The sequence below is a fragment of the Silene latifolia genome, chromosome Y, assembly GCF_048544455.1.
Source record: "Silene latifolia isolate original U9 population chromosome Y, ASM4854445v1, whole genome shotgun sequence".
Taxonomy (NCBI): Eukaryota; Viridiplantae; Streptophyta; class Magnoliopsida; order Caryophyllales; family Caryophyllaceae; genus Silene; species Silene latifolia.
Genome location: NC_133538.1, coordinates 150,151,203 through 150,174,919, shown reverse-complemented (window position 1 = coordinate 150,174,919; position 23,717 = coordinate 150,151,203). Strand labels below are relative to the sequence as shown.

The 23,717-nt window shown below is 40.8% G+C and overlaps 1 protein-coding gene and 2 non-coding genes across 3 annotated transcripts; 2 read left to right on the top strand and 1 right to left on the bottom strand.

Annotated features, from left to right (window-relative positions):
* Positions 1–1,298: 1,298 nt before the first annotated feature.
* LOC141629166 (uncharacterized) lies at positions 1,299–1,949 on the bottom strand. Its single transcript, XM_074442211.1, has 2 exons — positions 1,714–1,949; positions 1,299–1,641 (listed from the first exon to the last, which is right to left on the bottom strand). Exons 1-2 carry the CDS (start codon positions 1,947–1,949, stop codon positions 1,299–1,301), a joined length of 579 nt encoding a protein of 192 aa, XP_074298312.1.
* Positions 1,950–2,678: 729 nt separating this feature from the next.
* LOC141635717 (small nucleolar RNA R71) lies at positions 2,679–2,785 on the top strand. The gene has a single exon (XR_012540383.1). It is a non-coding gene; the product is annotated as a small nucleolar RNA R71 (small nucleolar RNA).
* Positions 2,786–8,260: 5,475 nt separating this feature from the next.
* Positions 8,261–8,367, top strand: LOC141635416 (small nucleolar RNA R71). Its single transcript, XR_012540108.1, has one exon. It is a non-coding gene; the product is annotated as a small nucleolar RNA R71 (small nucleolar RNA).
* Positions 8,368–23,717: the final 15,350 nt, after the last annotated feature.

The following is a 23,717-nucleotide window of genomic DNA, read 5'->3' as shown; positions in this document are numbered from 1 at the left end:
TCGTCAAAAGTAGCGCCAACCACCGAGAAGTCATCCATAAACACCTCCATAATTTGCTCCACATAATCAGAAAAAATAGCCATCATACATCTTTGAAAAGTGGCGGGAGCATTACATAATCGAAATGGCATCCGACGATAAGCATAAGTGCCAAATGGACATGTAAATGTCGTCTTCTCTTGATCACTTGGATGAATTGGGATTTGGAAAAATCCAGAATACCCATCCAAGTAACAAAAGTAGGAGTGTTTTGCTAGTCTTTCAAGCATTTGGTGTATAAATGGAAGGGGGAAATGATCCTTCCGGGTGGCTTTATTCAATCGGCGATAGTCAATGCACATTCGCCACCTGGTAATAGTTCTTGTAGAAATTAGTTCATCCTTATCGTTTTTTACGACAGTCATCCCCCCTTTCTTTGGAACGACATGAACCAGGCTCACCCATTTACTATCAGAGATAGGATAGATTATTCCCGCGTCAAGTAACTTCAAGACCTGATTTCTGACAACCTCCTTCATATTAGGATTGAGGCGTTGTTAAGGCTAAATGGAGGATGCATTATCGTCCTCGAGAAGGATTCTATGTGTATAAAAAGATGGACTGATTCTCTTTAGATTGTCAATTGCGTACCCAATAACACTTTTATATTTTCGAAGAACAATCAATAATTTAGAAATTTGGCTGTCATTGAGTGCACTATTTACGATAACTGGGTAAGTTGAATTTTCTCCTAAAAGCACATGTTTTAAAGAAGATGGAAGTGGTTTTAATTCTACCTCGGGAGGCTTAGAACTCTCCCCTAGCTTACCTGTTACCTGCAACGCCTCTACCGGAGGCTCAGTTAAATCAGATGAAGAGGAATCAAGCATCCAAGCATAGGCTAACAACTCTGCATCCTTAGAATCAGTGTTGGTGAGACAATCTTGTAGTTTATCAGACGATGTACACTCCAAAGAGGGCTCAGACAAGTACTCCTCTAAAACATCAACTCGGTAGCAACTATCACTCATAGAAGGACCACCCATAGTTTTGCTAAGCTCAAATTCTACTTTGTCTTCACCAACTTGCAATGAGAGCTTTCTACTCCTCACATCAATCATAACTCCAGCAGTTGCTAAACATGGACGTCCCAAGATATTGGGTACCTGAGTGTCTCTAGGAATGTCCATGACAAAGAAATCACATGGAATAACAAGTTTCCCAATAGCTAAGGGAACATCTTCAATGACCCCAAGTGGAAATTTGACTGACCGATCAGCCAATTGTAGTGAAACTCTAGTCGGCTTTAGATCCATCATTTACAACCTCTTAAAAATCGAAAGAGGCATAAGGCTAACACTAGCCCCCAAATCACACAAGGCACGTTGAATATAAATACCTCCAATAGAACAAGGGATTGAAAAACTGCCAGGATCGTCAAGCTTTTGAGGAAGCTTGTTAAGGAGTATGGCACTACACTCCTTAGACATGTTAATAGTCGTGCTGGCTCTAAGTTTCTTTTTGTTAGAAAGCAGCTCCTTGAGAAACATTCCAAAAGATGGGATTTCAGAAATAGCTTCCAAAAAGGGAATATTAGTGTGCATTCCTTTTAGGATATCTAGAAATTTTCTGTACTTTTGCTCCAATTTTGCCTTGGCTAACCTTTGAGGAAAAGGTACAAGCGGCACATATACTCTAGGTGGAGTTAATGAAGCTTCCTTCTCATAAGCTTACTTCTTTTCAACTATAATTTCCTCCATCGCCTTGCCCTCATCCTCGATCACAATAACTTCATCTTCAACAAACATGCTCTTAGCATTAGTAGTCTCTTCAAGTAACTTCCCCTTCATTAAGGTTAAAGCATTGATCTGACCTTTTGGATTAGCTTCGGTGTTTCCCGGGAACTGACCTTGAGATTTCACAGACTGACTTACTTGTTGTGCTATTTGAGGAAGTTGAGTTTCTACCATTTTATGTGAGGATTTGAGTTGAGAAATTGATGTAGAAAACTCTTCATTTTTTTGGTTTTGGTCTCGCATATATTGAGATTGTTGGGACAAAACTTGCTCTAACATCACCTCCACATTGGATTTTTGCGGAGCGTGAGGTTGTTGAAATTGTTGTTGTTGTTGCTGAAATGGGGGACGAGATTGCATAGTTGAATGATGATAAGACGGTCTTGGTTGAAAACCAGCCGGTTGCTGAAAAGTCTGCTTAACTTGATGTTGGGGATTACTCAATATTCTTTGGTATTTCCATATGAGAGCTTAGGATTATGAGCCCATCCTGGATTGTAAGTATTAGAATAAGGGTCCCATTGTTGCTTCCCATTAAGAGCATTAAGTTGCTCAAGCATAGAAGCATTCCCACACCCAGAAGAGTCATGCCCATTAACCCCACAAAGTTGACATATGGGCAATGGAGAACTAGAACCATTACTCAATTTAAGCTGAGCCACTTGTTGAGATAGATCATCAATTTTGGCTTGCATCACATTAACAAAGTCTTTTGTAGTCTTGCTCCCTCGAACATGACGGTCACTGCCCCAATGATAAGTGCTTATTGCTAGATCCTCTATGAGAGCCTTGGCCTTGTCCCAAGAAATCCCGTCTAACCGCCCTCCAGCAGCGGCATTAAGGCTCATTTGCAGCTCCGGTTTTAAGGAATTGTAAAAAGTAAGAATCAATACACATGATGGGAACCCGTGCTGAGGACATTGCCGCTGAAGTTCTTTGTATCTTTCCCAAGCTTCATAGAGAGAATCGTCTTCATGTTGGACGAATCCTGTAATGTCATTTCTAAATTTGGTAGTCTTCCCTGGTGGAAAGTCTTTTTGGAGAAAAGTCGTAGAAAGCTTATCCCAAGTATCAAACGAGTCAGGATCACAATTATTCAACCATTCACGTGCACTCCCTCGAAGAGAATAAGGGAATAATCTCAACCGAATGGCGTCATCAGAGACTCTATTAATCTTGATGTCAGCCTTATCAAGGAATGTATTCAGGTGCTCGTTGGGGTTTTCAGTTGGTGATCCACTGAATTGATCGGTTTGAACAAACTGGATCAAAGAAGTCTTCAACTCAAAATTGTTTGCATCAATTTTAGGCTTTGAGATACTTGAATTGAAATTCGGCTTTGGAGCACTTTCATCTCGCATAGAAGTCATGATAATTGGTGTATCAAATTCTATAAAAGACTCAATAGTATTGAGTTCAGGCACCTTTCTCTTCTTCTTTCTTTGAGCGTTTCGGCTCCTAGCTGTAGCTTCAATCTCGGGGTCAAATAGCAATTCACCACCAGAATGTCGGGTGTGCATATAAAACTAACAACAAAACTAAAGAAGAAATTAGTAACAAATAAGGCGTACTTGCATACGCTAAAAAATGTAGTCTAAAATAATCTAAAATTAACTAATATCAAACCGTTACTTCCCCGGCAACAGCGCCAAATATTTATTCAGTTATAAATTACCGCAAGTAAACGGTGTCTGTTGTAGCACTTAAGGCTCGATCTGAGGGAAGTGAAGGTTGAGTACTAGTCGATTTATGATTTGATTTATCTACGTCAAAATAATATTTGTGTATGTGCGAGGTATGACAGAATAAAAATAACATATAATAATTGGATAATAAAATTAATTTAATAATAAAAAGCTCTAGGACAACGGTATCACCATTAACATATATTAATCAATATAGACTATTGGAAGGAACAACATATTTAATTGTGTACTTAGGTGAGACTAATTTTCTGGTTTTAATTCTGAAAACTAAAACCAATACTTGTTATTCTCTCAAGAGATATAAGAAGCCTTCCTATAGTGATATAATCCTATTCTCATGGGTCTTATAACTCATATAGGAGCTTTAAGGATCAAAATTAAAATGTGTCAACTATAACTCTCACCATTCTCATAGGAGAGGTCTAATTTTGACTCGGGTTCTCTAAGTTGAAATTCAACTCTCATTGCAATCTACACTAAGTAATTATTAATTATATTTAAATCACAATATATATGCTAACTCGAAAGGACTAAACTCAACTCTCATTGAAGTATTAATCAAGAGCTACGTATATAGATTATGACCAATAAATTAATACTTTAACACAACCCTATCAAACCTAAGTACAACCACTAAATAATGTTTAGAAAATGATAACACTGACCAATCCATATTAAGGCTCCACCGAGCCCTAGACAAAAGACTACTCACGATCCATAATTATAACTAAAATAACAATTTTAATAATAGAAGATAACATATTTAAATAAATAAATAAAACAAATATAAAAGGTATAAATAAGGGAGATTAATATAGTATTAACTATGGCAATGACAAGTTGAGAACTTTGAGCTTGTCGTCAAATAATAGCATGAAAGTGTAAAAATATGAATAAGATAATTGATGTGAATAATGAGAGAATAAATAGAATTTAATATGAAACTAATTATTTTATTGCTTATTGTTTTGTTCTCCTCCCTCTCTCAAATGCAAATCACCTTCTTTATATAGGTGATCATGTGAGTTTCTAAATTAAATAATACATGTATGTTTACATCACTAATTAATGTAAATACATTACATGTAAAATTATTCCTACAGTTTATGCTATTAGTGGTTGAAGTTTCTTCAAAATATGAATGTTTCATGAATTAAATAATTAATTTGAGATGTTTCATGTTGTATTTTTCAGAATAACTCTTCACCCATGTAAATGTTAGCATGCGTTTTCCTCTTAAAAATCCTTCAATGTAACATCATCAAATTGAATGATTCAAGACTTGATGTTTCAATGCACCAACTTCTACGAGTATGCTTCTTTATTTCATCATTTGTAAATGACGGCCTTGTCAACATTTTATTCAATTCTTGTATTTTCATTTTATTTTGGACTGCTTTGTCTTTATTGTGTGGACTTGGAGGTTTTGAATCTAAGCTTGAAGTCTTTATTTATTTTGTCGTCTTTTATTCATCGCCTCGCTTAGCTGTTTAGCTAATATCAGCATCGAAATAACTCCTTCCTACAAATAATTATATAAATCGCAGTAAGATGTTCTAGGGAGTAATTTATTATTAAAAGGAAATATAATGCTGAAAATATAAGTAAAATTATTGGAAATAAGTATATAAAATATAGTAATTTATGCGCTTAACACTTCTTTCAACCTATTAAAAGCATTCAAACATTCATAAGTAAACTCAAAGGACATATCTTTGCCAAGTAACAATGTTAAAGGTCGGCAACCAAAGAAAAATCCTTGATAAATCTCCGGTAAAAACCGGCATGCCCAAGAAAACTTCTAACTCCCTTGACATTCATGGGAGGGGGTAAAGTTTTAATCACTTCAATCTTGGCTTGATCAACTTCCAAGCCTTTACTTGACACAACATGACCCAAAACAACCCCGGATGTCACCATAATGTGACATTTTTCCCAATTCAAGACTAGACCGATTTCTTGACACCTTTTCAAGACCTTACTCAAATTAGCTAGACATCCATCAAATGAGGTGCCTACGACGGAGAAATCGTCCATAAACACCTCCATTATATCCTCAACATATTCGGAAAATATAGCTAGCATGCATATTTGAAATGTGGCCGGCGCATTGCATAGCCCAAAGGGCATGGGCCTATAAGCAAGGTGCCAAAAGGGCACGTGAAAGTGGTCTTTTCTTGGTCATTAGGGTGAATCGGGATTTGGAAAAACCCCGAAACCCATCAAGGTAGCAAAAGTGAGAGTGTTGGGCAAGTCTTTCCAACATTTGGTCAAGGAAAGGGAGGGGGAAATGGTCTTTCCTAGTCGCCTTGTTAAGGCATCTATAGTCTATACACATTCTCCACCCGGTTGTGATTCTTGTTGGAATTAGCTCATTCTTATCATTGGTGACTACCGTAACCCCGCCCTTCTTTGGCACAACATGCACCGGGCTCACCCATGCACTATCGATGATAGGGTAAATTATACTTGCATCATAGAGCTTCAACACCTCCTTCCTAACCACTTCTTTCATTGCGTGGTTAAGGCGGCGTTGAGGCTCAATGGATGATGCACCCTCATCCTCCAAATGAATGCGGTGAGTGTAAAAAGAAGCTCTAATCCCCTTGATATCATCAATTGAGTACCTAATGACATCCTTATATTTTCTCACAACATCAAGTAACTTTTGAAGTTCGGTGTCATTGAGTGCACTATTGACAATAATAGGGTAAGTGTCATTAGGGCCAAGGAAAGCATGTTTATGAGTATAGGGAAGAGGTTTCAAATCCACTTGAGGAGGCGTGGATCTCTCCTCCTTTTTACCATCTCCTCTCAAGCTCTTAAATTCTTTGTCCGGGTCTTCATCATTTGTTGCTTCCATGGCTAAACCATACTCCCGGTGCTCTTTGCAATCTTTTACCTTGCCCTCAAGGAATCCTTGGAAACCCTTGTCTTCATCAAATTTATTCATATCAACCCATTCCTCTACCATGTCAATCATGTAACAAGACTTTTCTTCCAAAGGCTCCTTCATGGCCTTGTTCAAGGAGAATTCTACCTTTTCTTCACCCACTTGTAGAGAAAGCATTCAATTCTTCACATCAATCATGGCACCCCCCTTAGCAAGTCACATGGGAATGCAAGTTTACCCACCTTGAGCGGGACATCCTCCACAAGACCGATTGGGTATCTTACCGACCTATCCGCAAGTTGGAGAGAAACCCTTGTTGGTGAAAGCTCATAACCCTTCAACTTCTTGAAAATTTTGAGGGGCATAAGACTAATGCTTGCCCCCAAATCACACAAGGCTCTCTCAATATGCACGGTCCCAATTTTGCAAGGTATGGAAAAACTCCCCGGGTCTTCAAGCTTTTGAGGAGCCTCATTCATAAGAATTGCACTACAATCCTTGGATAAATTCATCGTGGTTGTTGGGCTCTAAGAGTTTTTGTTTGAGATTAGCTCCTTCAAGAATTTCCATAGCTTGGTATTTCCTTGATGGCATCAATGAAAGGCATGGTAATGTTGATACCCTTCATCATGTCCATGAACTTTCCATATTTTTGTTCAAGTTTGGCCCTTGCCAACCTTTGTGGCAAAGGAATTGGTGGCACATAAGTCCTCACAACTTGTTGCTTTGGCTCTTCAACAATTTTTGTTGGTTCATCAATCACCTTTGGAGAATTTCCACAAGTTCATCTTCAACCCCTTTTTCTTCAATTACCTTAGGAGGTTCAACCACAATTTGAGGTTCAACCACATCACCCGGTCTACTACTCTTCCTTTTCTTGACAAATGCCCGGTCCTCCAAATCTCTACCACACCTCAAGTGGATAGCATTTATGGTTTTTGGATTCTCCTCGGTTTTACTTGGGAATTTTCCATGAGAGGCTTGTAATTGGCTCATTTGGGTGGCCAATTGGGAGATTTGATTGTCCGTCATCCATTGAGAAGCTTACATTTGGGTTCTAAGTTGGTTGATGGACGAGGTTGTCTCTTCTTGTTTTTGAGTGGAATGGTTGATGAATTGTGTTTTGAGTGTTGACAAGTTGGTTTTGGGAAGTCATCAATTTTTCCATCATGAGTTCCATGTTTGACTTTGGTAGGGTGGATTGTTGGAAAGGTGGGTTGTTTGGTTGGAAAGGTGGGTTATTTGGTGGGTTGAGTGGTTGAAATTGTTGTCTTGGTTGGAAGGTTCTTCCTTGGAAACCCGGTGGACCTTGGTTGAATGTTGTGTTTGGTTTTTGAGCTTGAAAGTTTGGTTGTTGCGATTTTTGTTGGAAGGTGGGGTTTTGGACATTTTGTGAACCATAGGAAAAACTTGGCTGGGCTCTCATTCCGGGATGATATTGGCTGTTGTTAAATGCTTGCTTGGCTGGACTAGACTCCCATATCCCGTTCACTTGCTCCATGTGATTGCTCTCTCCTACCATCAAAGGACACTCATTGGGTGGGTGTCCTTGTTCTCCACAAATCTCACAACTATAAACTTGGTTCCTCATAGAAGAAGAATTGCTAGATGTGTTGCTTGAACTCATCAAGGCAACTTGTTGCTTAAGCTCTTCAATCAACCCTTTAACTTCAACATTATTGGCCGATTCAACCATTGACTTTCCTTTCCTTTTGTGCTTATCATTGTTCCAATGAAAGGTACGAGAAGCTATCTCTTCAATGAGCTCTTTGGCCGTCTTGTGAACTATTTTATCCAATGCTCCCTTTCCCGAGCCGGAATCAAGGTTCATCTTCATTTCATTGTTTAACCCTTCATAAAAGTTGTTGATTAGCTCATCATCCCCAATCCCGTGGTGAGGACATAGCCTATGGAGGCCCTTGTACCTCTCCTATGCTTCGTAAAGGGTCTCATCTTCGTGTTGGGTGAAGCCTTGAAGCTCACTCTTGATTCTTGCGGTTCGTTGTGGTGGGAAATATTTGTTCAAGAAAGCTTTGGAGACGTCGTCCCAGGTCCGAAGAGAATCGGGTTCACAACTTTTAAGCCACTCCTTGGGACTTCCCCTCAAGGAGTAAGGGAAAAGCCTAAGGAGTGCGGCATCCTCCGACACTCTGTTAGCTTGGAACATGTCACAACTATCCAAGTACTCGTTGAGATGTTCGTTGGGGTTTTCGGTGGCTCCCCCGCCGAATTGGTTCCCTTGGACAAGTTATAGCAAGGTGGCTTTCACATAAAAGTTGTTGGCTTGAATAGGTGGCTTGACTATACTCGGATTCACCACCTTTTTTGGAGCCAAGTTATCTCGCATAGGAACCGCGACCATTGTCACTTCTTCTCCCGGAGTTGCAAAGGGATTCTCAAAAGTTTCAAAAGCACTTGGTTCTTCTCGAAAGTCTTCAACTACTAAATTTTCTTGGGAACTTGGTGTTTCTATAAGCCCTCTTCTACGGAGTGAATTTAGTCTTCTTGCGGTAGCTTCAATCTCGTGGTCAATCGGATCAATTGGTTGACCCTCTTCAAGTTCTCCTACTCATGCAAAAAGTCCTACACACTCAAGAGAAGGATTAGTAATACAAAAGACTTAGTCTAAACTAGAATGAAAACAATTAATATCTAGCCGAACTCCCCGGCAACGGCGCCAAAAAACTTGATGGTTGTCAAATAGTACCTCGCAAGTGCACGATTTGTCGATGCACACTTTAGAGGGTGGATCCCACAAGGAGTAGGTAGACTACTAATCGTTCTAGTTCACGAGCTTAGCTAAGTCAAACTAAAATTGAGAGGTGGTAACGATCTAGCACTAAACTAGCAAATTGAAAGGCTAATAAACTAGACAAGCAAAGAACAAGCTAAAAAGGATTAAGAGTTGATTAAATAATGGGAAAGGCTAGAACTCAGTTTTCCGACGAATATACGTAATTCCACGTGTTAATTCCCTCGGCTAATCTTAAGGGGTAGAAAGGTAAGGGGGGGACGGCTCTAATTTGCCTAGAACCTCCCTCTCGGGTTCGCAATAGGACACTAGCTACCTCAACTAACCCCCCTCTCGGGTTCGAAAGTCGGTATCCCAAGTCTAAAGCCAAACAACCCGAAAACACATGTAATTCTCAAGGTAGCCTAGCATTAGCTTAGGTCATTAAGCCCCCATCAAACTCCGGGTCATCCCACTCCCTCTGTCGAAGGTCGACTTCAAACGCTAACTTAGAGGAACCCTCCCCCGGTTCTCCATTTCGGTCTCAACCGAGGTTAGCAATAGGGTCAAGTTTCGGGTATCCAATTTCCAACCTAACCAACTCTCGTTTGTGGACAAGGGTCACAAATTGACACTACCCGAAATCAATCCATAAACAATTCATTTCTCTAAGCTACCCTCACCAATTTCCCCCAACAAATTAGCCTAAATGAGAATTAATTAGTGAAATTACCCATACCGGGTCATACCGAGTCCTAGTAGAAGACTACTCACTAATCATGTTTCTAAAGGCAAGAGAAACAATAAATATGGAGTCTTTAAGCATAAACATAATATCAAATAGTACCTCGCAAATGCACGATTTGTCGATGCACACTTTAGAGGGTCGATCCCACAAGGAGTAGGTAGACTACTAATCGTTCTAGTTCACGAGCTTAGCTTAGTCGAACTAAAATTGAGAGGTGGTAAAGATCTAGCACTAAACTAGAAAATTGAAATGCTAATAAACTAGACAAGCAAAGAACAAGCTAAAAAGGATGAAGAGTTGATTAAATAATGGGAAAGGCTAGAACTCGGTTTTCCCACGAATATAAGTAGGTCCACGTGTTAATTCCCTCGGCTAATCTTAAGGGGTAGAAAGGTAAGGGGGAGATGGCTCTAATTCGCCTAGACCCTCCGTCTCGGGTTCGCAATAGGACACTAGCTACCCTAACTAACCCCCCGCTCGGGTTTGAAAGTCGGTATCCCAAGTCTAAAGCCCAACAACCCGAAAACACATGTAATTCTCAAGGTAGCCTAGCATTAGCTTAGGTCATTAAGCCCCCATAAACTCCGGGTCATCCCACTCCCTCTTTCGAAGGTCGATTTCAAACGCTAACTTAGAGGTACCCTCCCCCGGTTCTCCCTTTCGGTCTCAACCGAGGTTAGCAATAGGGTCAAGTTTCGGGTATCCAATTTCCAACCTAACCAACTCTCGTTTGTGGACAAGGGTCACAAATTGACACTACCCGAAATCAATCCATAAACAATTCATTCCTCTAAGATACCCTCACCAATTTCCCCCAACAAATTAGCCTAAATAAGAATTAATTAGTGAAATTACCCATACCGGGTCAAACTGAGTCCTAGTAGAAGATTACTCACTAATCATGTTTCTAAAGGCAATAGAAACAATAAAGATGGAGTCTTTAAGCATAAACATGATATCAAATAGTACCTCCCAAATGCACGATTTGTCGATGCACACTTTAGAGGGTCGATCCCACAAGGAGTAGGTAGACTAATAATCGTTCTAGTTCACGAGCTTAGCTAAGTCGAACTAAAATTGAGAGGTGGTAACGATCTAGCACTAAACTAGAAAATTGAAAGGCTAATAAACTAGACAAGCAAAGAACAAGCTAAAAAGGATGAAGAGTTGATTAAATAATGGGAAAGGCTAGAACTCGGTTTTCCCACGAATATAAGTAATTCCACGTGTTAATTCCCTCGGCTAATCTTAAGGGGTAGAAAGGTAAGGGGGAGATGGCTCTAATTTGCCTAGAACCTCCGTCTCGGGTTCTCAATAGGACACTAGCTACCCCAACTAACCCCCCTCTCGGGTTCGAAAGTCGGTATCCCAAGTCTAAAGCCCAACAACCCGAAAAAACATGTAATTCTCAAGGTAGCCTAACATTAGCTTAGGTCATTAAGCCCCCATCAAACTCCGGGTCATCCCACTCCCTCTTTCGAGGGTTGATTTCAAACGGTAACTTAGAGGTACCCTCCCCCGGTTCTCCCTTTCGGTCTCAACCGAGGTTAGCAATAGGGTCAAGTTTCGGGTATCCAATTTCCAACCTAACCAACTCTCGTTTGTGGACAAGGGTCATAAATTGACACTACCCGAAATCAATCCATAAACAATTCATTCCTCTAAGCTACCCTCACCAATTTCCCCCAACAAATTAGCCTAAATAAGAATTAATTAGTGAAATTACCCATACCGGGTCAAACCGAGTCCTAGTAGAAGATTACTCACTAATCATGTTTCTAAAGGCAATAGAAACAATAAAGATGGAGTCTTTAAGCATAAACATGATATCAAATAGTACCTCCCAAATGCACGATTTGTCGATGCACACTTTAGAGGGTCGATCCCACAAGGAGTAGGTAGACTAATAATCGTTCTAGTTCACGAGCTTAGCTAAGTCGAACTAAAATTGAGAGGTGGTAAAGATCTAGCACTAAACTAGAAAATTGAAATGCTAATAAACTAGACAAGCAAAGAACAAGCTAAAAAGGATGAAGAGTTGATTAAATAATGGGAAAGGCTAGAACTCGGTTTTCCCACGAATATAAGTAGGTCCACGTGTTAATTCCCTCGGCTAATCTTAAGGGGTAGAAAGGTAAGGGGGAGATGGCTCTAATTCGCCTAGACCCTCCGTCTCGGGTTCGCAATAGGACACTAGCTACCCTAACTAACCCCCCGCTCGGGTTTGAAAGTCGGTATCCCATGTCTAAAGCCCAACAACCCGAAAACACATGTAATTCTCAAGGTAGCCTAGCATTAGCTTAGGTCATTAAGCCCCCATAAACTCCGGGTCATCCCACTCCCTCTTTCGAAGGTCGATTTCAAACGCTAACTTAGAGGTACCCTCCCCCGGTTCTCCCTTTCGGTCTCAACCGAGGTTAGCAATAGGGTCAAGTTTCGGGTATCCAATTTCCAACCTAACCAACTCTCGTTTGTGGACAAGGGTCACAAATTGACACTACCCGAAATCAATCCATAAACAATTCATTCCTCTAAGCTACCCTCACCAATTTCCCCCAACAAATTAGCCTAAATAAGAATTAATTAGTGAAATTACCCATACCGGGTCAAACCGAGTCCTAGTAGAAGATTACTCACTAATCATGTTTCTAAAGGCAATAGAAACAATAAAGATGGAGTCTTTAAGCATAAACATGATATCAAATAGTACCTCCCAAATGCACGATTTGTCGATGCACACTTTAGAGGGTCGATCCCACAAGGAGTAGGTAGACTAATAATCGTTCTAGTTCACGAGCTTAGCTAAGTCGAACTAAAATTGAGAGGTGGTAACGATCTAGCACTAAACTAGAAAATTGAAAGGCTAATAAACTAGACAAGCAAAGAACAAGCTAAAAAGGATGAAGAGTTGATTAAATAATGGGAAAGGCTAGAACTCGGTTTTCCCACGAATATAAGTAATTCCACGTGTTAATTCCCTCGGCTAATCTTAAGGGGTAGAAAGGTAAGGGGGAGATGGCTCTAATTTGCCTAGAACCTCCGTCTCGGGTTCGCAATAGGACACTAGCTACCCCAACTAACCCCCCTCTCGGGTTCGAAAGTCGGTATCCCAAGTCTAAAGCCCAACAACCCGAAAAAACATGTAATTCTCAAGGTAGCCTAACATTAGCTTAGGTCATTAAGCCCCCATCAAACTCCGGGTCATCCCACTCCCTCTTTCGAGGGTTGATTTCAAACGGTAACTTAGAGGTACCCTCCCCCGGTTCTCCCTTTCGGTCTCAACCGAGGTTAGCAATAGGGTCAAGTTCCGAGTATCCAATTTCCAATGTAACCAACTCTTGTTGGTGGACAAGGGTCACAAATTGACTCTACCCGAAATCAATCCATAAACAATTCATTCCTCTAAGCTACCCTCATCAATTTCCCCCAACAAATTAGCCTAAATGAGAATTAATTAGTGAAATTACCCATACCGGGTCAAACCGAGTCCTAGTAGAAGACTACTCACTAATCATGTTTCTAAAGGCAAGAGAGACAATAAAGATGGAGTCTTTAAGCATAAACATAATGGGAGAATGAATTCTACTTCCAAACATGCAATACTCCAACAACAATTATGAAGAAAGATAATTTTATCGAACAATGATGAGGATATAACTAAAAAGACACAACCTTTAACACAAGCAACTCAAAGATTCAATCTTTAACACAAAGAAATCAAAGACTCAATCTTTAGGTGTGAATAACAAAGATGAACAAAGGAAAGATGAACAAGAGAGAAAATAACAACAATCAAACAACAAGTATGGAAATTTAACATAAACAATTAAACAAAACTTAATGGAAAAGCAAATGTAAACTAATGAAATTAGGAAGAGAAATAATACCAACTCAATAGGAAGAAAGGAATTTGGATTTAAAAAAAAAAGGAGGAACCTTTAATCTTCTTACAACCCAATTTCTACTACTAAATAATTGAAGAACTTGTTCTAATTAAGGAAAGATTAGCAATCTAATTAACAAGATTCAAACTTGAAAGAGGAAATTAATTTAGATCTAGGGTTGTGTGTACAAATGGTTAAGGGAGGGGGTATTTATAGTCTTTCATAATATTATGAAGAAAAGAGGAGAAAAGCCCAAAATCCGTCAGCTGTTGCGTTCTGCCGGTGGACCGGCTGCCGGTTCGCCTACCGGTAGCGAGTACAAATAAATTTAAAGTTTTGAAATAGCTAGAAAGTGTGTTCTGCCGGTGGACCGGTTGCCGGCCTGCCGGCAGAACACTGTCTTCAGGTCTTCAAATTCTTCCTTGTGATGTGCTCTTCCGGTTGGCCGGCTGCCGGTGTGTCTACCGGTAGTGAGGCCAAATGAAAATTTGCTTCTAACTCCAATTAAATTCCTCCTGCTGTGCTCTGCCGGTGGACCGGCTGCCGGCCTGCCGGTAGAGCACAGCCTTCAGTAACCTTCTTTCTTTCTCTTGGCATTGTTGGGGGGTGTTCTACCGGTGACCAGACAGGGTGCCGGCCTGCCCGCAGAACACTCTTCTCAGCGTTCTTCACTTTTTTTTCTTCCCAAGCTAACACGGGTTAGCCCTTCACTCGGGTTTCATTCTGTCTTCCCTTTTTCAAGGCTAGTTCCCTGCAAAAGATCACGGGGAGCCGTAATATAGAGGTACATGTAATGAAAGGGCAAAACATGAGCGAAAGAGAGCTAAAACCGTGCTAAAGAGGTTCAAACGCTTGGTAAACATGAAGTAAAAAGACGTAAACTAATCACATATCAGGGCGCGATGATAAGCAGGGATCACAAAGGGAGCAAGGAAAAGGCTTAACTTAACCTTTATTTCGACAAGAGCAGAGGCAGAACGCCTGACCCTCGGGGAGGACGCTCGACCTGTATCTGGGGGAAACAAAGAAAAAGTCCTGACACAAAAAATACACGACCTGTTCCCAAGACGTGCGTCCCATATAGAGAGACGCTCGAGCCGACTGCAGGACGCCAGGTTACACGAAGAAAAACGCAGGGCTAAACTACAGCACGCCCGAACCCGACCCCCAGCCCGCTCCTCCTAGCATGCTTCTTTGATAAATCCCCCCCCCCCCCCAACCCACCATCCCTATTCCGTTATCTTAACATCCATACAACCACATTTCATCATCTTCTCCACAATGTCCACACAAAAATCCCATCAAAAAAACATCACTCCAAGGTTTTTGATCAAAAGTCCCTACCAAACATATCAAGCAAGAATGTTTTTAAGGAACAAAATCTAGAAGACCGGCGAGTCGGGATCCAAATGCCGAAAGGGCACAACCTCAACCGCCTCACGAGAAGCAAGGGTCCAAGAAAATGAAATGATACCAGATGTTGAACAACTTGAGCATTTTCCGGAAGTACATTTCTTCGAAGATAAACACCGTAAACGATTTGAGAAATTACTAGGTAAGAGTTACGAACCTACTCAATTCATTGATCTTTATGTGTTAGAAATACTTGGTATATATAATACCTAATAAATTAGTAGACTTTATATAAATATAAGTTAAGTAATTCGAATAATTAAATTAATTGTATTTATTATAGTAATTGCAAATAAGACGGAATTAAATTAAATAATAAAATAATAAAGCAAGACAGAAGTTGGATTGGATCATATGTATAACATGGACCGTGCTCATAGAGCTTTTGGCCGGCCATACTACCTTGGTTTATGTGATGATCGCGAAAGTTATCGGGATTGAATAATAATAGAAATACTTTCCTTAAAACGGATTTCCTCAATTGAAAAGGTATTAGCTTAAATTGTTTTATAAAAGGGAAAATAATACATCTAAATTGTCATAATAAATTTGGAATTTGAGGAGAGAATTGGGGATCTCGGGAAACATGACAAGAAACTCAAATCAACAATCGACTCAAGGTAATATTCTAAGACCGTCTTATGTATACACCTTCCCTTTCTTTTAACTCGTAAATTAGACCACCGTTTGACGAACTAAGTCTGTCACCATGACCATGGATCACCAGGGTCTGACTAGGACCCATCGTTGATCGTCGTTGACCACCACGGACCTCTGGAAAAGGGAGATTTTAGACGGGTTTGAGGGTGGTTATTGCATACAGTAAACACGGATTGACCCCTTTATTGAGACTCTACTTGACTCGGGTCTAGTCTGGTTGTACACGTGGTGGTTGGGGGACCTTAGTGGCGGCGCGTGGTGGCTAAATGCGCCACCTTTATGACCAGAATTGCAAAACAGGGGATTCGAACTGAATTGGACCCTTATTCGGGTTCGCCTTGACCGGGGTATGGTGGGGTTGGGTCCTGGTGGTTGTGTCGACTAGGGTGGTGGTTTAAGGGAGGTTGAAGGTTGTTGTTCTTGTCGGTGGTGGTCGGAATAGCGAGAAACATGGGAGGGGTGTTGTTGATGCTGCTATCGATTTTTGGTGGATGTCGTGACGGGTCAAGTGAATGTGGGACCACCCCTGGAACCACCGTGGGTTAGTGGTAACAACGGTGGTGTCTAGAGGTGGTGAGGTTTTGTGGAGAGGATAGGTGTCGGGTTTTCGGTATTAGAGGTGTTCGTGGTTGTGGTTGTAAGGGCCGGAGATTGTGGCGTTCTGGTGACGGTGTGGTTGGTGGTTAGGGGATGGTTGTGGGCGTCGTGGTGCGGGCTAGGAGGTGGCAGACTTGGGTGCGGCTTATGGTGGCAAAGGGAGTCGTGAAGGACGGGTTTTTAGTGGGGCGGTGAACACGGTTTTGTCATGTATTATGGGGTATGTGGTTGTTGTGTTTCACGAGTTGTGTATGGGTTGGGTGTTTGGGTTTATTTAATTGTTAAGACGGGTTTTTATATATTATTTTACACGGGAAATAATTAATGTAAATAAATTATAATCGGTTAAATTATAGTAATGTATTGAATAATTAATAATTAAATTATAAATAAATAATTTGTTATTGTTTAGGTGACGGTTTTGAAGTGGAATTTTTCTACGTATGTTATTGGATTGCTATTTGGGAGTATTTGCTAAAGAGGTAGGTTAACGATTCTACTGGACCTATTAATTAGATATCTTATCATTTAATTGGGTGCTATGTTAATTGAATTGAACTGTTTTGGATAATTGGATGATACATATCCTGTATATTGTGATTGGAAGGGTTGTTTTGGATATTCTTGAGACGGTGTGATAGGTAGCCATTGTTGTTGCTACCGTTTGTTGATAATGGGTTGGATATCAGGTTTAGCCTGGCTGAGGTAGACATCATGGTAAGAGCCTTCAGGTGATGTGATATAAACTTACTGGCTGAGGTAGACATCATGGTGAGAGCCATCGGGTGATGTATTATAAACTTACTGGCAGACACCGTTTAATACCTTCGCGATGGTGTATTGGGGGAGTAGTTGATTGGGCATTTGTGTTTGAATCTTTGTACAATTTATATTAACTGTCTTGAGATTGTTATCCTACTCAACCTCGTAGTTGACAGTGTATCGTGAACACTTGTGATGAACCATGATGGGGAGCATATTTGACATGTACTAAAGATTAGCTTACTTGGGAGCATTGGGACGTGAGCTCGACTTGGACCATACTTGCTGTTTTGATCACTTAGTTGACTTATTCAACTTTATTTATGTGATTTTCACTACTTAGTATATTGTAATGTTAAGGTTTAAATTTAATCGGTGGGAAATGTAATAAAACCATTATTTCAGTTAATGTTATTAAAGTACTTTGGTTTGTTTTAATTTGTATCATTTACCTCGGGCAACCGAGATGGTAATAATCCTATTTATTGGGAATGTCTTGTTAAAGGCTCCTAAATAAATGGGGGTGTTACAGTATACGGCAACAAACGAAGTTATTCTTAAATGGCTTGGATCTTGAGAGGAAGTTTTATGCCCATGAAAACACTTACCTAAGACTCACATTAGAGTTTTTATGTAGCCTCCGTGTTGTTACTAATCGACGAAAAGAAGTCGGTAAGGAATTCCGGCTTTGCAATATGTCCCATAGGAGGGATAAGAGCGCTTTGCGGGAATATATGTTCTTGAGGTACCAAAAAAAGACACTGACAACCCTCCGACCTTATTGTCAACCACCTTTGTTAGGCCATTTCCGGGAGAGAATTTAGTTCTTTCGAACAATGCTACAGTTTTTCTATCCATCATCCGTTGATTAGAATTAGCGAACGATTCGTGGCCGGGACTATTCTTGGAAGGGTAGAGAAAGACAAAGGTACCCTCCTTGACTTGACTTTTCTTGAGTCTTACTTGAATGAGTAAGGGACAAAGCCCTTCAACTTCAGTACGCCCCTATAGATGCTTAGAAGATTTAATGATTTTGCAAAGGGGATTTCTCAAATCAAAACCTTTGTGATGAGAGGGCTAATAATAATTTTGGCCAATGAACTTTGCCCCGGGTTCAATTTTGATGGAAGATATGCGAAGCTCAAAGGAAATACTTTAATTGATGAAAATGCCATCTTTTACCACCACCCGTGGTGTAGTTACAATGCGGCCGGGAGTGTAGAATGGTACACTAGGGGATGCTCATCGCTTGTACTCATGGGGTAGAGTATACCACCCACCAAACCCCGCTTGAGCCGATACTCACAAAGGCCAAGTTACCTTCTACCCATAGAGATTTATGACCACCCATCACTGAGAGAAGAAGTGCACCACCAACCTCCTCGAATGTCGGAACGGGGTAATGCGCCATACCAACAACCATCTTATGTTCCCATACCACCCTACCCCACCACACATGTACCATTCACTCCTCAAGATCCAAGTGTCCCATTGATGCATGTCCTTAATATGATGTTTTACACCCTATTTTACACGCATTTCAGAGCTCATTTGTGTAGTTTAAGCTACTATTTTCCCTATTTCCGTCTACTTTTGTGTTTTTGTGTAATATTGCAGAAATGTGAAGAATCCAGCGGAAATCGAGCCGAATCCGTCCCCGAGTACTTGGCGTATTATTTGACATGAAGTATTTAATCAAGAAATGAACTTGGTGCGCATTTCAAGGCCTGGAAATAGATTTATGGAGAATTTAGAAGCGGACTACCAGCTACAGTGGTCTATAGACTGACTTACGTGGTCTATAGACTGTCAGAATGTTGAACAAAGTCTGCAGGAAAGAGAGTGGTCGATCTACTGGTCTCAGTGGTCGATCGACCACCCCACGACTCTACGCGCAAGGTTTAATTAGAATTACGAAGCCCATTGTAATTAGGTTTTAGGAATAAAGTTACGTATGACTATCTATATAACGTAACTCCTCCCTACTGAAAAACAACATCGAATATCATCGAATTTATTAGGGTTCATAACAAAAAGTTGAATTTTGATTAATTCATTAGTTTAGAATATTTTCCGTTAATAAAGTTTTCCTTTTGCTTTGGGTTTGATCTTTTCTCTTCAATTCTTTAAGGTACTCTTCTGTTCTTTTGTTCAGTTTCGCTGTTTTAATTTGTTCATAGTTAGAATTGCTTGTGTAGGTTTCCCAAAGCCGAATTATCGTTTCATGTTAGTTAAATATTTAGTTAATTCTATTATGAATTCAGTAGCTTTATCTGTTAATCTTATTGTTGTCATTATCGCCATCATGAGTAGCTAAATCCTCCGTGCTAAGATGTAGGGAATCTGTAGTGTAGGCAGCGTAGAAATTCGTAGACCTGAGTCGCGCCATGGTCAATCGACCGCCTACGCTGGTCGATCGGCCGGCTCCCGTGAGATTAACTCCGTTTTAATTGATTTAATTGCTATATTTGACGAATCGAGTGCACGCGACTAGTTGAATGCTTAGGAATTGACCGACCCGATAAGATCGAAAGATAGGGGAGGGAAATAGACTACTTAATTAAGACGACTAAATTAATAAGATCGAGAGATAAGTTAATTTAGGCTTTTAAATCACTTTTTGGGGTGAGAGTCAGTACCAGTAATATTAGGGACCCGTAGCTAGATCGAGAGATGCTACCTGTTAAGAATGGACCGAGAGGACTTCTTATTTCCCCATCTTACGTGATTTTCTCAGACCTGCCTAGTATACTGCTGCCGAAACTACAGTGAACCGACCATCTTAGCATCCTTTAAATATTTGATTTTATACATTTTCATCTATTGCTTATTTATTTATTTTAGTTCCGTTTTTATTATTGCCTTTAGTTATAGAAAAATTCAAAACAAACCCCCACACATTTGCTACTTTAGACTAAAATCAGACAACTATTAATTGCATCGCCTCTCTGTGGTTCGACCCTGACTGCCGCTATCTATAGTAGTAGTTTTGAAATTATAAATTTATATTTGGTACTCTACGACGGTATCAAATTTTGGCGCCGTTGCCGGGGAGGCAATTGTTTAATTCTAGTTGTTTTTATTTTAGTCTTTTTCTTAGTTTAAAGGACATCTGTTCCTTAAACTTCTCTCATATTCTACTTGTAGTTTCCTCTTATGCGCAGGTCACACGGTGGTGTACTGAGACCATTAGATCCTGAGATCGAAAGGACTTTGCGCGAGTTGAGACAATCATTTAGAATATTGCCGACAGAGGAAGAGCTGAGTACTCTGTCCAGTTACTACGAGAACGAGCTATTTGAGGAGGATCCACCTTCATCTCCTATTTCTACTTCTTCAGCTGAGACCGTTACATCTCCAGATATGGCTGAAGAAGCAAGTATAGCCAGTCACTCCGAGCCAAAAGCTGAGAATCTCTACAAGGGATTCGTGTTGCCAGCTGGGACGGATAGAAAATTCGAACCAAAATCGTCCTACATTAACTTGGTTGAGAGAAACCAATTTGGGGGAGCTGCAAATGAAGATGCAGCTAAACATATGTAGACATTCCTTGACTACTGTTGTTCCATAGCCCCACCAGCAAGTGTTACCCCGGATCAGGTAAAAGAGACGATGTTCATATTCTCGCTTCGTGATGCTGCTAGGGAGTGGTACCGAGATTTGGATCGAGCTGCTAATGCGATCACTGACTGGAATTCGCTGGCCCTAGCATTTTACAAGAAATATTTCTCTGCCTCGAAGACCAATGCGATTAGAGCTCAAATTACGAGCTTTAAACAGGGTCCTGATGAACATTTTCATGAGGCATGGGTCCGTTTCAAGAGACTAGTGTGAACTATTCCGCACCATGGGTTCGAGAAATGGTTTCTGTGCAACCAATTATATAATAGTCTTTATGATGATCAGAGAGTTATTCTAGATGCTACAGCCAATGGGAGATTTCAAGAAAATAGTGGTGAGACAAAGGGGTGGAAAATCATCGATGACATAGCCACCCATAAAGTTGAGCATGGGAATTCTAGAAGAAATCAGAGAAGATCAGCTGAATCCCCTGATGTAGCTGCAATATAGGCCCTTACTGCGAGATTCGACAAGATAGATTTTGGGGGATCCCAAAAATGAGGTATATATAAAGTTAATGCAGTTTCAGACGGTCCCTTTACATGCAAAAGATGTGGAGGAGAGGGACATGTTTCGGAGTTTTGTACTAGTTCGAATGAAACATGTGCTGCCTTTCAACATTATAGGCAAACTGGTACTTATCGCGACCCCTCTAATGTCCACCCCAATTTGAGGTGGACTAACCAAAATGTCCTTAATCCGGGTCCACAGCAGCTGCAGCAGTAGAGTTATGTGCCCCCTCATAAGCAGCAGCAGTATCAAAAGCCTCCCTATGTGCCTCAGCAGCAACAATTTCAAGGTTCTGATATTTCCGAGTTGAAAAATATGGTTCAGAACTTGTCGGGTCTGCTGCAAAAGGAGTCTCTAGCTAGAGAGACTTCTACAAAGATGTTGGATAGTCAAATTGCCCAACTTGCAAGCAAAAGTGCAACTCGAGCTCCGGGGCATTTACCGTCGCAGCCGGATCAGAAAGAGACCCTAAATGCGATCACTTTGAGGAGTGGGTCCACCCTTGATGGGCCCGCTATGGTCGAGGATGTTACTGAAAAAGATGAGGCGGAACCGAGCAAGAAGAAGGCTGGAACGAACAGTAGCAAGAAAAAGACAATCAGCAGGTATATCAGTCGATTGACTGACATACCCTGTCGATCGACCAGTACGCGAAATAGTACAGCTTCTGGTCCTGAGGAAGCCAGTCGATCGAATGACCTGCATGGTGGATCGACTGAAGATGCTGCTGATCGTGAACCTTTTCGTCCTCTAATGCCAGATAACTTGAGGGACCACTTATTTCGGGGTACGACAACTCCGAGATTATTGAGGCAAGATCCAAATGCTGATGGGTTAGTTCCGGTTCCAAAGTATGACCCCATGACGGTCAATGGTTTATTCCTGAGACGGTCTGAAGAAGGTTCGAGCTACAACAAAGACAAGGTAGTGGATTTTCACCCTAAGTCCACTGATGTCGGTATGAGAGATCTAGAGGAAAGGGCTAAGTTGCTTCTTACAGCCCCTTATCCAGAGAGATTGGTGCCGACAAAGGAACAAGTATCGTTTAACAAATTTGAAAATGTTATTCGTAGTTTAAATGTGCAAGTTCCTTTCTTAGAATTAGTTAATCAAGTGCCTGCTTACACGAAGTTTATGAAGCAGCTTTTGTCTAAAAATAAGTCACTTGATACTATGCAATCTGTCGCACTAACTGAGGAATCATGTTCCTATTTGACTCATACTGCACCTCATAAGTTAGCTGACCCTGGTAGCTTTTCTGTTCCATGTAATATTGGCACCTTCTCAATTGAGAATGCCTTGTGTGACCTAGGGGCCAGTATTAGCGTTATGCCTTTGAGTCTTGCTAAGAAATTGAAATTGACTAGGTTTGCAGTTACTAACATGACAGTACAGATGGCTGGTCATTTTGCGGTCCAGCCTATAGGAGTCTTAGAGGATATTCCTGTGCAAATAGGAAAGTTATTTTTCCAAGTTGACTTCGTTGTACTAGATATACCCGAAGATGCTCACATTCCTATCATTTTGGGTAGACCATTTCTGCACACTGCTGGTGCAGTTATAGATGTTGGCTCAGGGACATTGACCTTTAAAGTCGGGAAACAGTCCATTGTTTTTGCCCAGACCGCTAAGAAGAAAGATCCTATGTGGCCAGTCACTTGTAATACGATTTCTGAAAAGAAATTTTATTTTGTGGTTTCTGATATGCCTACCCCTACGCCTGTTTCTGCTATAACACCTCCGCCCCAGATTGGGAGGAAATTGGAGGAAGATTCTTCTGTTTTGGATATTGCAGGAAATGGTTTGGGAAAGAAAGAGTCGTTCATTGCTCTAGCTGTGAAGGAGCCAATCGTTCAAAGATGCGGCCTAGGATGTCTTAGCTATGGTACAGATGAGGAGCCGGATGAGGAGCCAGTCAAGGTGACAGAGTCCGATTTGGATTTTGACGAGCCAGACGAGATCATTGATTGGGAAGATGTTGGAGGTGCTGATCCGTTGAGTTCTGCGGATATTGGAATTGATAGGAGTGTAGCTGAGGAGATGAGCATTGTAGAGGCTACTTTTTGTAGCCAGAAGCCAAGCAAGTGGGCCATTCCGTGGCCATTCTTGATCAACTATTAGTTGATTAAGACTTTTTCAAGAACATTTTATTGATTTTGTTAGACTTTTTATTGTTTTGGTTTGCGCGAGACTTCGCTTTAATAAGTTTGCTTAGGATTTGAAAGACTTTAGATTGTTACTTTATGTTTTGCGCAAATTTGGGAGTGTTATTATGTGTATTTGCAGGTTCATAGACCCTAGTAGCTCAATTTATTGAGCTAAATCGAAGAAATGAGAAACTTACAACAGGTATTTCAGTCGAACGACTGGCCATCTTGGTCGATCGACTGAGCCGCGATTCCGGGGGCTTCTGCTCC

Excerpts from the sequence above, each read along its gene's own strand:
- LOC141629166 (XM_074442211.1), bottom strand. The coding sequence starts at position 1,949 with ATGGTAGAAACTCAACTTCCTCAAATAGCACAACAAGTAAGTCAGTCT. Across the intron at positions 1,642-1,713 it reads GAAATTATAGTTGAAAAGAA|GTTAGCCAAGGCAAAATTGG; the intron begins GTAAGCTTATGA and ends TTTTCCTCAAAG.